At 38.6% G+C, this 17509-nt stretch overlaps 1 protein-coding gene across 2 annotated transcripts in view; it reads right to left on the bottom strand.

Annotated features, from left to right (window-relative positions):
- Positions 1-17509, bottom strand: part of PHACTR1 (phosphatase and actin regulator 1) — a 353512-nt gene that overhangs the window by 300803 nt on the left and 35200 nt on the right. For both annotated transcript variants that reach the window (XM_075213080.1, XM_075213081.1), the window contains exon 3: positions 2463-2609. In XM_075213080.1, coding sequence (XP_075069181.1) covers positions 2463-2609 — 147 coding nt within the window. The remainder of the gene's footprint in view (positions 1-2462; positions 2610-17509) is intronic.

Below are 17509 nucleotides of genomic sequence, written 5' to 3'. Positions count from 1 at the left end.
GAAATTAGATAGAGAGTAAGGGTCAAAGGATGTTTTTTTGAATATGGGGGAGAAGACAACATGTTTGAAAGAGGAAGGGAAGGTATCAGATGAAAGGGAAAGGTTCAAGAAGTGGGCAAGGTGGAAGCAGGTCTCAAGAGAGAAGAAGCAGAGGTGGTGAGAGAGGGTGGGGTCAAGTGGATAGGTGGAGGGGGATGAAGAGGATAGAAGGATGCTGACTTAATCTGCAGATACCAAGTGAAGTTAGAGAAGGTGAATGGGCTAGCGAATGGGGGTAACAGTGGGGAGCAGGAGGAACATTCAAAGCGGAGGGTAGAATGGGAGACAAGGTTGGTAGGGAGTGGGAAGAGGGTGGGGCGAGAAGATACTGATAGGAGTCATTGTTGTCAGGGACTCAATTTTGGAGATAAGTGGGTAGTGAAATCAAGCGCAGAGAGTGAAGAGGGGAGTGGGAGGTGGGGAGGGGAGAGAAGGGAGTTAATGGTGGCAAAGAGGCAATGGGGTTTGGAGGACTTGGAGAAAAAGTGATATATATATATATATATATATATATATATATATTAAGATCACTATAGTATTGAATATAAAATAGTGTGTTTTTTATCTATCCTTATTTGCTTCACAGATGAAAGGACTGATAATTTACTTCATTGTGGGCAGACATTACAGTAAGGATTTTAAAGGCAAATAAACAGAAGGTTTTTATGTATGATCACCTTGGGTTACTATATATGCTGAACCTTGAATTGTGCCTCCAAGAAAAAAAATATTTAAATCTGCTTAAGTGTACTTTGAAATATAAATCCTAGATCAAATAGTCTTTTACTTTTAGAAAAATTTGTGTGGTTTATAAAACAGTTGTTCTTTATTACCTATGTCTACTAATATTGCTCAGAATCACACATGACAAAATAAATTAAACAAGCTTGCAGGTCAAAATATATCAATGTGTTCCTTTTATAGCACAATTTTAAAAATATTGGGTAATATTGTATAATTTAAAAAAGGTGGCATTTAAAAAGCCTACTTTATGTGAAAGACAATTAAAGTGGACAAAATGACATATTGCAGCAAAATAAATAGTAGTCAACACATCATTTAGAAGGCAGGCAAATAAAAACAGCTATATTTCAAATACAAATACATAATAGCTAAACATTTTTGACAGATCTTAATGAGTACACTGCCCATCTAGAATCGTGTCTTAACTAATCAAATCACTGTCTACAGTAAATTGCATGAATGAACAATATAACATACATATGTGAAACTCCAGGTTTGATTGACTGTTCTTTGAGCAATTGTCTCCCAGCCACGGCACTCCAATCACCATGGCAACACATCCTTTCATTCAATCCAGCAAATTTAAAAATAGTTTTCTGATAAAATTAACATTTCACGTAGCTAATTTCTGCCCTCTGACCTCAAAACAACACATATATATCTCTGCAACAAAATGTTTATTATGTAAAAAATCATTATAACCCATATATTTTAAGATATACTAAAAGAAACAAAAACATATGTAAGCATTTCTTAATATACTGGATAAGCGCTTGAGTATGTCCATGATTACTTACTTTACCTCTTATATCAATTGTATGATCATTCAGTTTACAAGCAAGTGGTATGAAATAGATGGTACAAATTACACATTGAATTACAGAGAGCGGATAACTGAAAGTCACAAAAAGACACAACAGTCTCTGTATGTTTATACAAAGTGTCTTCTCAACAATACCTACTGTACTTCCATCAAATGGAAGTATAATAGAAGCCATGCTGATTTCTAAATAAACCCACACAACAGAACGGAACACAGGGATTTAGCTGTCACATACTAATGTGTTCTGTGATCAGTGCTAGCAGCTGATCTATTGGTGTAACAATGACATACAGTAAGTAATATAATGGCACATCGCAGGCTGCGATTAACACTTCATTTACGTTCTCAAAGCACTTCAGTTCAGTACCTACTAAATTCACAGCCATGTCCTTTCATGACATATGACAAAGCTTTCATAAATGTCCCTTTCCTGTTCTCCTTTACATATTCTTTCAGTTTATGCCTTATTGCATTTATAGCTCAGTATCATCAGACATGTGACCTGCAGCCTGGGGAATGATTCTTGCTTCTTGCTTACTGTAAATATAGCCAGAGAATCATATATAGCACAGACTAATTCTAGGGAGGACAAGTTTGTTTCATTTAATGCAAAGGATATCTCTGGAAAGAAAATGTTTTTCCTTGTAGATTAGGTACATGTGGCAGATACATATCAATAGACGCTTTAAGGCGGCTTTGGGACATTTCACATTTTGGGCTTAAAGAGGGGAACTGTCAGTAATCACCAGAGATTGACACAAAGAAGCATTGGTACAGTGTGTCATACAGAATAGGATTTGTCAGCACTGGATGAGTGGACAGCTCCAGAAAAGCATGAGTGGGAGGTTCTTCTTACCTGTCTCCAGGTTCAGAGAAATCCTTGCCTCAGCCAGATAAGGGGTGTCACTTTTTGACCGAACTCTCCTGATGGGTCGCCGATCAGTCTCCTCCTCTGAAGATGCCGCCATTAAGGGGTGAGCAGTGAACAGGGTTGCCCGGCGAGCTAATGCAGTGGGTAAATCAAAACCAAAAAAGGGGGACGGAATAAAAGAAGGAAGAAGGTGCCAAAGAGGAGGGGGGAGATGGAGGGAAGAGTGAGAGTGCAAAAGACAAATACATAGGAAGGGAAAGAGAGAACACCGGGGGGAGGGGAGAAGGAAAAAGGCAGAAAGAGAAAGGAGAAGGGGAGGAGGGAAAAAAAGAAAATACGTTAAGGATTCAAATGTAGATGGGAACAGGAGGAGAGAGCAGCAGTGAGCAGGAGGTGAAGAAATCCCTCCCCCACTTCAGCTGCAGCAGCAGACACACTTGTCAACGTTCACAGAAACAGAGACAACTGCATCTACTGAGAGACAAGGGACATCCCCTTATTGTGTGCTGATAATGTGCAAGTGTGAATGGCTACAGATTAACCACTTTAGCTGCATGGCAGCAGAGGGTTAACGCAGAAACCCTGTTACATGACAAAGCTGAACGACTGAGCTGAGGTGATTTACCACAGAGATATACTGCATGAATTGTCAGATCCTGACAGTAAGGGATGCTACTGGACTTTTTTTAAATAATACACTTGTTTAATAGGTATAAGTCTGAGGCAAATGCAAAAATAATATATTTCAAAATGCATATTTTTTAATTAAGTTACTTCCTAACTATTATGCTAATTATATCTGTCTTTTTAAAGCAATATACTCCGAAAAAAAATTCCAATTTTCACCTTTCATGTTAGATATGTGTTAGATATTTAGCCTTATCTGCATAAGATTTCAGAAGTGATATTTTGCATGGTACGTAATCAACACAGTGCTATGTATATCAGTCACCGAGGTCTATAGCATATATCAATATACATATTAAATTTGTCTGGCATAACATCATATTGACCATAATGACAGTATGGAGGCTAATGCACAGTTCAGTTCAGTTCACTGCAAGTTATCCACTATCTTGTATATTTAATAGTAATGTATTAAGAAAAAATTGCGTCCGTAATGAAAAGTAATTGTACATTTTACAATAGCATTTTTTTAAAGTAAGAAATACAGTAGAACACTTTCTGTCTTCGTTGACATACCATAAGCTAAAAATGCTAAATATTAAAAAATAACAAATACCAATTTAACTCCTTTTCCAGAAAACCCAAATGCATGCATGCATCCTGCATGAGACAGGTGCTTTTTGCCTGAGTGTCATGTACCAATATAGTAATGTACAAATGTTATACAGAATAAATATTGTCCCAAACCCACAAAAAATTCCACCCCCACTCTAACCATTTTTGCACACAGACCTTAAAAATATATAAAATACAATATGCTAACATGTTGCTTTGTAACTTCTTATTTTAAAATCACTGAAGCAAACCTCATATAATGTGATGAATTTAAAGTTACATTTAAACATTATTCAATATGGCTAAAGTATGGTTCATATTGTCTGGCCATATGCTATAATCCTCATTTAGGTGCAAAACCGGCCACAGTGTGTCATTTTGGCAAAACCATATTGTACTGCAGGGAGGAGGACAGATTTAGAATTGGTAAGGACATGTCCGAGCTTAGCTCTAAATCAGTGTAAAACGACTGCCCAATATTTCTGTGCTGTATTTTCCCTGCATGCAAAAAATGCATTTGTACCCCATTGTATCACAACATGGTTTGTCCCGGTGCAAATTTATACATTTTAGTTGGATTTGCTCCAAATTACAAATTGGAGTCCAAAACATCTGCTTATAATGGAAATATGTATTGTACAATCCTACCATGTATTACTATAGCTCTGATGAACCCCTCCCCTTTTACAAGTTCTGCCAGCAATCCCTATCTAAAGAAAATCGTAATGTAAAGAACATCTAATATTGGAACTTTCACATTCATTTATCAAAGGGCTTTCAACTTCCAGCATCTAGGACCTGATTCATTAAGGATCTTAACTGAAGAAACTTTTTATTTCAGTCTCCTGGACAAAACCATGTTACAATGCAAGGGGTACAAGCTAGTTTTCTGTTTTGCACATAAGTTAAATACTGACTGTTTTTTCATGTAGCAAACAAATACTTGATAGCTTATTTACACTGAAATTTAAAGTTGATATTTGTGTGCTACATGAAAAAACAGTCAGTATTTAACTTATGTGCAAAACAGAATACTAATTTGCACCCCTTGCATTGTAACATGGTTTTGTCCAGGAGCCTGAAATAAGAAGTTTCTTCAGTTAAGATCCAGGCCCCTAGTTCTTAACATATTAGCTGTAGACATAAATGTATGTATGTAATCACAGCAGATTTATGAATGCACTTTCTGGGCCTGATTCATTAAGGCATGCAAAATGAACGTATTGGGCCTGATTCATTAAAGAAAAAAAAACACATTGTATTGGAAGGGGTGGGGGTGAAGTTAAAATGTGGGGACAGATTTATAGTTGGGGTAGGGCATGTCCTATATCAACTTTAAAATTCAGTGTAAAAATCAATCAAGTATTTGTGCGTTACATGAAAAAACAGTCAGTATTTATCGTATGTGCAAAATAGTAAACTAATTTGACCCCTTGCATTGTAACATGAGTTTTCCCAGAGAAAACATACTCCTTTGTTTTTGTTTTACTTTCCTTAAGGAATCAGGTATTGTGCGTTTTTATAAAATGCACATAAATCTGGCATACGCATGTCCATATTCAACAAGAAGCGGATGCCTTAGCTCCACCCCTTGACTTCCTATAAAAGCCTGGCCAGTTCCTGTCTAAAGTGCCTGATTATTGTGCTCTGTGAATGTGATCTAGCTCCTGCTCCTGTTGCTGTTCCTGTCTACCAGCATTTACTACACGTGTACCGACCTTGGCTTGCCCTCCACTTCGCTTCTGCCTCAACCTTTGGACCTCTACGCCTCTCTGTGTACCGAACCCAGCTTGTTTGACCTTTCTTCCATCTCATCTCCTGTTAGCCAGCCTTCCTCACTGCCACTGGGCTCCTATCCAGTTTTCGGACCGTGACACCTAGCTTGATGAACAGTTGACACTAACACATTGTCTTTATAGAGGAGTTCTCATCAGGTGCTCTCTTTGATTTGCCCCACTGCAGACCCACCATGCCAACTGCTGTTAGCTGTGGAAAAAGATAACTCCAAACTACTTTAAAATATATAAGTGAAATCACACTGTATATTATTATTTTGCCACACATGTCCTCCACTTGTGTATATTTAAACTAGGTGCACTGCTGTACAAATGTGTAACCTTTCCCTGCAGACTGTCGGCTAAATACCTAACTCCTCTTTTAGAGGCTTGTGACAAACTACTCCCTTTGTGACAGAAATAGAGATGACAGAGCTAGAGTTGATAGAGATAAGAGATGGAGATAGAAATAGAGATAGAGATAGGTTTTTCAGGGGAAGGCTCTTTGTAATCTCTGTGCCTGTGTTTAGCTTGTTCTTGCTTGAACATAAGTAGACATTAGCGTAGAAAAAAGGAAAACGGAAGTGCAGAGTGTTTTATAATATAAGTTTTTAGTACCAACACTCTGTGTTCTAGTTTTCTTTTTTATGTTTAAATTAAATTACATGGCAATTAGCAGTAGGGTGTATGATATGTAGTTTCTTGGCTCATTGGATATCTAAAAGTGAATTTGTGTGCTGAGATGTTTTTCTCTATTTGAGAAAAGAGAGTATTCTGAAGTACAACTGACAAAGCTGATGTGTGTCTTCATAGTGAGCTGCCTTGCATATTTCATCATGGTCAATGAGGCCATCCAGTACTCCAAGCGATATGCTCCATTAATATTATCTTTGGGACAACTAGACTGTTAATGTATCCTTCACAAGATCTAACACTCTTACCAACATTTATATTAGCTGTGTGTTCTAAGGGATGAAACAGGTGAGCTCATAATGTCATATCTCATGGAAGGATAACATTTTTTTCAGAGACAACATGTGCTCCATTTCCTGCTTAAAGGTGTATGTTTTTAGGAAAATTTTAAATGTTTTTAAAATTTAGCATCATTACCTGTGCTTGAGTTTCTGCAAATTACATGTTCTATATGATGCCGCTTGAGTTTTCCTCAGTTTCTGGATTCCTAATACAGACGTTTACATGGACAGTAACAAATTTAAAAGATTTGTCGCTGGAAATGTCTCTGTTTTTCAATATTAATTAACTGTAAATTATGTTATTCTCTATACTGAATACAATTCAAACTATCTATACTTATTACCTGGGGTTTAGTTACCCTAAGTTAATATTTATGAAGAGGTGTACCTAAAATGCAAAAAAAGACTATAGGCAAACTCAGTTAACTTTCTAGATGTATTTTGTAGTGCACCAAGAACCACCTGCACACAGCGAGTCCCGTGAACAGGCAGTTCTTGAAGTTGATGTGTTGGAAGTAGGATAAATGGACAAGCGGAAGGATCTGAGCGACTTTCACAAGGGCCAAATTGTGATGGCTAGATGACTGGGTCAGAGCATCTCCAAAATGGCTCGTCTTGTGGGTGTGTTCCCAGTAAGCAGTGGTTAGTGCTTACTAAAAGTGGTCCAAGGATGGACAACCGATGGACCGACGACAGGGTCATGGGCGCTGAAGGCTCGTGATGCATCTGGGGGGCAAAGGCTAGCCTGCTTGGTCCAATCCCACAGAAGAGTTACTGTAGCACAAACTGCTGAAAAAGTTAATGTCAGAACACACAGTGCTCGCAGCTTGCTGTGTATGAGGCTGCGTAGCCGCAGGCTGGTCAGAGTGCTCATGCTGACCCCTGTCCATCACCAAAAGCGCCTACAGTGGGAACGTGAGCACCAGAAATTGACCAGGCAATGGAAGAAGGCGGTCTGGTTTCATGAATTACGCTTTCTTGTACATCATGTGGACGACCAGATGCATGTGCGTTGTTTACCTGGGGAAGAGATGGCACCAGGATGCACTATGGGAAGAAGGCAGCTGACAGAGGCTTTGTGATGCTCTGGGCAATATTATATATATATATGCTAGGAAATTTTGGGTCCTGGCATTCATGTGAATATTGCTTTAACACGTATCACCTACCTAAATATTGCTGCAGACCAAGCACACCTCTTCAAGGCAACAGTATTCCCTGATAGCAGTGTTCTTTTTCAGCAGTATAATACACCCCGCCACACTGCAAAAATTGTTTAGGAATGGTTTGAGGAACATGACAAAAAGTTCAAGGAGTGGGCTTGGCCTAGTTATTCCCCAGATCTCAATCAGATGGAGCATCTTTGGGATATGCTGGAAAAACAAGTCTTAGAAATTGAGACCCCACCTCGCAACTTACAGGACTTAAATGATCTGCTGCTAACGTCTTGGAGCCAGATACCACAGGACACCTTCAGAGATCTTGTGGAGTCTATGCCATGAATGGTCAGAGCTATTTTGGCAGCATGAGGGAGACCTACACAATATTAGATTGTGGCTGATCGATGTATATACCCTTTAATCAATGGCAGATTGGCCAGGTTGTCAGCTTGCTCGATGGTAAATGGGCCCTATGGGCCCCTGATGAAGTGGGCCCCTTAAACATTAGACAATATGTTAAAAATGTTAATGCACTTTTAGTAGCTTCAAAATATAACACAAGTTCAAATATTATTACTGTATGCAACTAAAATTTACATTGTAATACTATTTTAATAAAATAATTTTTCAAGGATACTTAGGGGGGTATTCAATTGTTAGCGTTAACGAAAAAAAACGAGCGCTCAAAAAATATTACCGTTTATACGGTAATATTGCGCGCGAAAAGCGTTAATACTGTAGTTTACTATTACCGTATTAACGCTAAGATTTTTTGAGCGCTCGTTTTTTTCCGTTAACGCTAACAATTAAATACCCCCTTTATATTTAATAATATAATAAATAACTCGTCTCTGAAAAAAAAAATTCTGATTCAGGTTATGTGATGCCAAGGCATACGTTGTATAGGCTCGGATCTTTTCTACTGCGACTGCGCAATGAAGCTTAGCTGGGAATCCCACCCTGTTGATCAGGACGTGCAACCTGAGTCAACTTTGTTTTGAGCTATTGCATACATTGCAAAGACAGCAAATATTTTTCATTGCGACTGCCTTAGTTTGAGTGTGCTTCGTCAGCTCTTCACCACGTGCTTTCTGTGTTTTACGTGTTTTATAAAAGTAATGTATTTATTTTTTATATACTGTGGCCATATGGTCAGGAAAATCCAATGCAGCAACAATTATATTTGGATGTTTTGATGATGCTGCTATCAGTACTCTTGTAAATCTATTGACATGCTTGTCCATGATACAAGTTTCAGAAAAGTTTGTTGCAAAAACAAAACAAGAAGCAAATGTTTTACTTCAAAGTCTTCTAAAGTTTGAGACAATATTGACAGCATTTAGTTACTTGTATATATTTGAAACTACAGCCCCGTTATCAAGTTATTTACCGACAAGTGGTTTAGATATGTTTACTACATGGAGATTAGTAGATTCAGCTGCAGCAAAGTTGAAAGGACCAGACAAGAACATTTCACAGCAAGGCATTGGAATTTATAAATAAATGTAATGACAAGATTTTACAGTTGAATATGGATAAAAATGAAACATTGGAAATTGATTCTTTGGAAACAACATTGCCAGTTAAGAGGCAGAGGAAGTAGAAAAGACTGGCAGATGAGCTTATAGATGATAGAGGAAATTCCTCAGATTCTCTAGCTGGTTTTCAAGTAAATGTGTTTAACCTAATAATGGATCGCAATGTCCAGTCACTAGATTCACGCTTTGTACAACACAAAAAGATGTATAAAGATTTATCCTGCTTGGACCCAGAAAAGTTTAAAGCTATTGCAGACAAGGACCTGGAAGATGAAGCATTGGAAGGTATTATTAATCTGTCCCCCCACATGTCAACAAAGATCAAGTAATATTGGAATTGTTTTCTTTTGCTTCAAACTTTGATGTATTAAAGCTGTTGCTTAATGATGGTGAGAATATGGATTCCAGTTGCAACAAGTGTAAAATTTGTAGCACTTACCCATCTTGTGTACTAAAAATTTTGACATCCAACAGACTTCATGACAAGGCATATGATAACCTTTATGAACTTTATTAAGTCATCTGCAGACTTAAGTTACTCAGGTCCAATGTGAGAGGACATTGTCAAAGCTAAAGATCATAAAGACAGGACTAAGAAATTCACTGTCTGAGGAGAACTTGGAATCATACATGTTGCTATCCATTGAAAAGGAATTGTTAGATGAATTGGATGCAAAAACAATTATTGACAGATTTGCACAATCATCTAATGAATTCAAACAATTGCTCTTAATATAGTGGATTGCATGAATGTGCTATTGAATTAAAAATTAAATGAAAAAAAAAAATTGGAAAATTCAATTGTAACAATCTATATTTACATTCAGTATCTACTATGTACTGCCAGTAATCTGTACAATATATGTACACTGTACTTACTAAAAAAATATACATTTATTTCACAAAATTTTTAATTGTATCTTTTTTCCACTTTTGTAAATTTTGAAAAGTTTATTTATTTCTTATAAAATTTAAATAATAACCTTATAGTTGTGGGTGGGCCCCCTTTGTCTCCTGGCAACCAATATTTTCAGACCCAGTTCACCAGTGCCTTTAGTGTCTTAGGTACCCCTGTCCATTGAAACAGGGCAATGTATCGATCGTCACTTTCTGCAGTGGTTGCAATCTGCCACACAGCGCCATCAATTCCTGGTGGCTTAGTGCTCCAAGCCGCTGTATGTACTTTATGGCGGATTCAGGGCTCAATGTAAAACTGTTGGTGATGTATGGTACCTAAACTGTCAGCGGTTCAGTCAATACTGCCACAAAAACCACCAGAAATAATACAACTTCTTTGTATACTTGCTTGTATTATTATATTATGAGGGCAATATGAATATATAAATATATTAAGGGGCACTAATAATTTATGATGGGCACAACACTTAATATATGGCACTACAAGTGCCAGCATGCACTTCCGCACATGTGCATGCTGGTGCTTGTAGTGTCACATGTGTGAAATATAAATGGTGCACATGACATAGTATGTGTTGTCCCCATCATAATGGCTCACGATAGCTCAAACAACAAGCTTTTTGAGCAATCCCGCCTCTCACAACCACCTCTTTTATTTTGGCTGTTCTGCCGGCGGTTTTGCGATTTCACAAAGCTTCATACATTTGATGGTTTCTATGTCGTCAAGGTTAAAAATCGGGATGGCAATGTTGAACGCTTTGCTGGATGAAACACCAGTTTTTGGGCAGCTTATCAGTGGTTTTAAATCCCACCCGTAAATACACCTCAGATCATCGGTTTAACAAAACCACTGTTGGATACATTTACCCTTTAAAGTCATGTTATGAGTCAAGAGTTTTTAAAGAAACACATATACATACGTATTTAGGCAATGCTTATAATAGAGCTCTTGCCTTCAGTCCAGTCTTTTTAATATAAGAACCCTATGGATGGTTTAAACTGTATTCAAACTAAACTGTAAACAAGTTAAACTGCTATCCAATTGAACTCTACAGCAAAATTCCACCAAAAAAAAAAAGTTTTGAGTAAACTCTAATCACCTTTTTCAGAAAAGTAGAGATTTTTGTAATCTTTTTCAATGCTTTTTTTTGGGCATTTTGTTATGCTACAGTTTTTAATGCATATTTTCCATTGTGTTGGGCCTTCATTGTTACAGAGTTACACATTTAGCAATGTTGAAAAAAGATAAAAGTCCATCAAGTTCAACCTATTCCTCTGTGGATTAACAGACCCAAACCCAGTCAGATGCCCCAAATGGTGCTACATATTCAAGAAGGGGTTTAAAATCTTTCTTACACATTGTTAAAATTATGTTTGCATCCCATGCATCTCAGAAATTATTTTGGCCTCAGTAGCAGCTGTCTGACACTGAGTGCTGTAATTCAGTTTAAGGTCTACCAGTATTCCGAAATCCCTTTGCTCAAGTGTATCCCATTTAAAGTTTATTTTGCGTAACTGTTACCATGGCCTAAGTGCATAACCACATATTTATGTTAAACTTCATTGGTAACTTTCTGTCCATCGTTTCAATTTACCTAAATCCTATCGCCCTAATATTCTTCTGTGTTTATAACGCTTCAGAGTTTAGTGTCAATTGCAATTCATTGACAAAATATTGCAAAAGGACAGGGCTGATGCTTGCATTACCCCACTAATAACTGTAACCTAGTCTGAATATTCTCCACTATAAGAACATTCTGTTCCAATTATCTATCCATGTTCATACTTTCCCCCTGAGTCATATTATTCTCATCTAATGCACCACTATGTCATGTGGAACAGTATCAAATGCTTTTGAAAATCCAAATATATCACATCAGATGTCCTCTCGCCACTGCAAGCGGTATCTCTCAAAAACTGAGCTAATAATCTTTTCATCAGTTAACAGAAACTACCTGCCTGATATATCTATTTCTATTGTCAACATGACAGTAGACCTTACCCTTGTAGGACATTGGCTATGTGTCACCCTTGCCTCAAAACAGTCCTTTGTTCTTCACATACCCACATATCTCACACAATACACTGCAAAAATCTTTAAATCACGCATTTATAATATCCTGCATTGACTATTGCAATTACCTTCTTACTGGTCTCCAGGCTTTCACCTCTATCAATCTATCTTGAATGCAGCAGCTAGATTAATTTTCCAAGCAAAATGTTCCTCTACTGCTGCTCTGGTCTGTCAACATTTACATTGGTTACCTGTACGTTATCAAATCAAATATAAAATACTTCCACTAAAATACAAAGCCATTAAATAATTCCACCAACATATATCTCTTCACTTGTCTCAATGTATCTCCCAACTTGACCCCTCTGATTTGCTCAAAGTCTGTGCCCCTCATCTTCACTTATTACCTTTTCACATTAATATTTACATGACATTTTGGGGGCTACAAGAAGACTTTTCCTAGCTTCCAAACCTTTGAACGTTCTCTGAAAAATTCCCTTGTTAGGCAAGCCTATCAAATTCCAGACAGAGCAACCTTCTCTGGGCTATTGTACATGATTACCAACCCTCTGCACGGTTCACTCAAAGCATGCATTCATTCTATTTTTATGCTCAAACAACCTATTGATCTCCAAATCTTTATTGCTGTGTGTCTATCCTATTGCCCCATTATGTACATTTTTCCATTGCAATCTGGCTGGACCATTCTGCCATATTAGGATGCCCATTCTGTATTTTTATATTGTGTTTCCCAGTTGTAAAGCACTGCTGAATATGCTGGTGCTATAGAAAAACTTTGTTAGTAAAAATAATAATAACAATAATGATAATAATAATAATAATAATAATAATAATAATAATAATAATAATAATAAACATTATCAAGATCTAGTTTGCAAATTACCTCCACATAAAAAAAATGAATTGGCACAACTGATCCATCATATAGCCATGGTGACATTGTGTTATGAATTTATTATACTCTATATAACATATTTCTGAATAGCATTACCTTTGCCTTGTCTTGTCTCTGGTAACCACCTCTCTCACCTGCCTACAAGACTTTAACCTTGCTGCTCCCCACTTATGGAATTTCCTACCACGCTCAACCAGACTTTCCCACAGCCTTCAAATCTTTAGACACTCTTTGAAAAGCCATTTCTTTTCTAGAGGTGACCTTATCCCCAGTAATACTAATCACACTAATGCACCCTCACAACTATCCCAATCTACACTCTGAACCACATTTCCACCTCATGTTTCAGCTGTGCCCTCTTCTACTTAGAATGTAAGCTCTCTAATGAGCAGGATTCTCCATACCCTTTGTTTTCATGTCTGCATTTATTTTGTCTAACTTGTATGTCACTGTTTTATGTATGTCCTGTTTTCCCTACTGTGTGGCGCTGCAGAGCACTGTGGCGCCTTAAAAATCTACGATGATAATAAATAGTAATAAAAATAATAAGAATAATAATAATAGTAGCATCTTTTAGAATTCCTATAAATATTTTACTAACAACTGATGATTTCCTAGCACCCATTTTGGTTTCATTTTAAATATTGGTGACACATTTGCTCTATGCCAGCTAAATAGTACTGACCATGATATAAAGGAATAAATACATATAGGAAATAGTCGTCTATTACTGAACTTCTGTTAAAATACCATGGCGCATGTCATCTTAATCATCTTAAGATATACTGTACCTCTACTTCCTCCCGAGTTTAACAAGTAATAACAAATTGTGTGCATGGGTTAATAGCACAGAACACATAAATGCATTTTGCTTTCTTTGTGGACACAGTTGAAAAGAATATATTTATGAGGTCACCTAAATCTTTATATCTCCTAACAATCTTCCCTGTCTATCTTTTACTGGCCCATTACTACCAGTTTCCTTCGGTTTGCTATTTATTAGAGATGCTCAGGCTCAGATCCCCAAGAACCGAACACACCCAAACTTAGCAGATCCGGCTCGGCTCGGTACTTTCACGCTCCCTCGGAATTGAAAACAAGGCAAAACGTCATTGTTACGTCGTCAGATCTCGCGAGCTTTGGATTGTATAAGTACCGCCCTCCACAGTGATCCAGCGATATTTCACAGAGGGACACAGAAGGGGTAGCACAGTTCTTGGCAGTCTCTAGTGCAGATGGGCAGCGTCATAGGTAGAAAAGAAAGAGGAGGGGTAGCAGTGTTCTTCAAAGTCTCCAGTGACATTCAGGAGAGTTCCGTTGCTCCATTGCTAATTGTCATTGCTGAAATTGAAATAATAGGTCTGGCAGGCTTGGTCTTCTTAATCTGCAGTCACATTGTACTGTGTTATACAGGTAACATACAAAGAGGAAGAAAAAAGACCTGTAATCCAGGCAAAATTATCTTAAGAAAAAAATAAAATTGAAAACATGCCATTCTACACTCGCAGTGGTAAGGAAAGAATTAGGCCTTCTGTCACTCACCGGACTGTGAGTGCTACTTCTTGTGTGTTTAGGAACCGTGGCCGTCTACCATCCTGAGGGTCTGCGCATGTGCAGCCCTTTCAACCCTTCAGTACATGTTCCTTTTAGTTAATTGGCTGATCAGGCAACACTCCCTATTTAAAGCACCTGTGGTCAATACCTCGTTGCCTGATCTTGGAGTCTCATTCCCCATGAGCCTCTGAAGGTGTTCCTGTGTTTCCTCATGTATTCAGCTCCTGCTGATTCCTGTTGTTCGTTTGTGGTTTCCAAACCACTTCAACTCTCCTATGTTTCGTGTGTATCCACTTTCGTTACCTGAAACTCAAGCTACATCTGAATACATCCAAGAGAATCTCCAGCGAGGATTTATTCGACCTTCTACTTCTCCCGCTGGAGCCGGGTTCTTCTTTGTAAAAAAGAAGGATGGATCACTACGCCCCTGCATAGATTTTCGTGGTCTTAACGCCATTACTATCAAAAATCGGTATCCCATTCCACTGATTACTGAGCTATTTGATCGGATTAAGGGAGCTCGGATCTTTACCAAGTTGGATCTTCGTGGTGCCTACAATTTAATTAGAATCAGGTCCGGTGACGAATGGAAGACAGCTTTCAACACCAGAGATGGGCATTATGAATACTTAGTAATGCCTTTCGGGTTATGTAATGCCCCCGCTGTTTTCCAGGGCTTCATTAATGAGATCTTCCGGGACTTGTTATATGTATGTGTCGTCGTTTATCTGGACGACATATTGATCTTTTCACAGGACCTGCCTTCTCATCACCAACATGTGGCAGAAGTTCTTTCCAGACTCCGGAGGAATTCATTATTCTGCAAACTAGAAAAATGTTCATTCGAGTTGCCCCAGATTCCATTTTTGGGTTATATTGTCTCCGGAGTTGGTCTGCAAATGGATCCAGAAAAGGTGAATGCTGTGTTACATTGGCCTCAGCCAACTACTCTTCGTGCCATTCAGCGTTTTTAGGTTTTGCCAATTACTATAGACGCTTCATTCAAGATTTCTCTTCGATTGCATCTCCTATTGTGGCCCTGACTCGTAAAGGGGCCAATACTAAGCAATGGTCATCTGAGGCTCTTCAAGCCTTTCAGTTTCTTAAAGAGTCCTTCTCCTCTGCTCCCATTCTTCGACAGCCTGATGTGACGCTTCCCTTCTTCCTAGAGGTAGATGCCTCTAATGTTGGTTTAGGAGCCATTCTCTCCCAAAGATCGGAGCAACAAAAATTCCATCCTTGTGCCTTTTACTCTCGGGGTCTTCTGCCTGCGGAGAAGAATTACACCATCGGGGACAAGGAGTTGCTGGCTATTAAAGTAGCATTAGAGGAGTGGAGATACTTGTTGGAGGGAGCTCGTCATCCTGTGACAATTTTCACGGATCATAAGAATTTGTCATATCTACAGTCTGCTCAATGTTTGAATCCTCGTCAAGCAAGATGGTCTCTTTTCTTTTCTCGTTTTGAGTTAATTATAACCTTCAAACCAGCTGCAAAGAATAAAAAAGCAGACGCTCTATCTCGAGCCTTTGTGACGTCCTCAGACGTTGAAGAGGTCCCCAACCACTCTATATTAGATCCCAAATGTGTTTCTCTGGCTGCTTCTTCCACTAAGGTGCTACCATTTGGGAAAACCCTCGTGCCTCCTGCTCTTAGGAAGAAAATCCTTTCGTGGTTTCACTCTTCTCGTTTTTCTGGACACTTTGGTGAATGCAAGACCTTTGAGATCCTTTCTCGAAGTTACTGGTGGCCTTCTATGAGGAGAGATGTCAAAGAGTTTGTAGCCGCATGTGAATTGTGTTCTCAGTTCAAGACTCCCCGCAGAACTCCAGCGGGTTTGCTTCAACCACTACCCATTCCGTCCAAGCCATGGACCCATATTAGTATGGACTTTGTTACTGATCTTCCGCCTAGTAAAAACTGCAATACTATTTGGGTAGTGGTGGACAGATTTTCGAAGATGGCGCATTTCGTTCCCTTGGCTGGTTTGCCTTCTTCTTCTACTCTGGCTGAATATTTCATCAAAGAAATCTTTCGTATCCATGGATGTCCGTCCGAGATTGTGTCAGATAGAGGAGTACAATTCGTTTCCAGATTCTGGCGGGCCCTTTGTAAGACCTTGGGCATACGATTATCACTCTCATCTTCCTACCATCCTCAATCAAACAGACAAACTGAAAGGGTCAATCAAGATCTTGAGACGTTTATAAGGATGTTCTCGTCAGCCAACCAAGACAACTGGGTAGAATTGCTTCTTTGGGCTGAATTCGCTCATAACAACATGTACCATGAGTCATCTTCCAAAACTCCATTCTTTGTGGTTTACGGTCACCATCCGTCTTTTCCGGAATTTCCTGCCCTCCCTCCCACCCAAGTTCCTGCTGTAGAGACTGTTTGTCAAACTTTCAAAAATATTTGGTCTCAGGTCAAAACCTGTTTAAAGAAGACATCTGCCAGATATAAGTCTTTTGCAGATAAAAAGAGACGGGCTATTCCACCACTGAAAATTGGAGATCGTGTCTGGTTATCTACCAAAAATATTAGTTTGAAGGTCCCATCTATGAAATTCGCTCCTCGTTTTATTGGTCCATATAGGATCATTCAAGTGATAAATCCAGTTTGTTTCAAACTTCTACTTCCTAAGAATCTCCGTATGTCCAACGCCTTCCATGTGTCCTTGCTCAAACCTCTCATCATCAACCGTTTCTCGGTCCCTCCTTCAGCACCTCGGCCAGTTCAAATTCATCAAGAGGAAGACTTAGAGATTACTCATATATTGGATGCAAAAATTTTGCGAGGAGTTCTCCATTTCCTCGTTCATTGGAAGGGCTTTGGTCCTGAGGAGCGTTCATGGATCAAGGCTGAAGATCTCAACGCTCCAGCTCTTCTTAAGAAGTTTTATTTCAAGTTTCCGGACAAACCCGGTTCCAGGTGTTCTGTG

The sequence above is a fragment of the Mixophyes fleayi genome, chromosome 5 (genome assembly GCF_038048845.1).
Source record: "Mixophyes fleayi isolate aMixFle1 chromosome 5, aMixFle1.hap1, whole genome shotgun sequence".
Lineage (NCBI taxonomy): Eukaryota > Metazoa > Chordata > Amphibia > Anura > Limnodynastidae > Mixophyes > Mixophyes fleayi.
The sequence above is the reverse complement of the archived record's forward strand: the minus strand, read 5'-3'. Positions and strand labels throughout refer to the sequence as shown.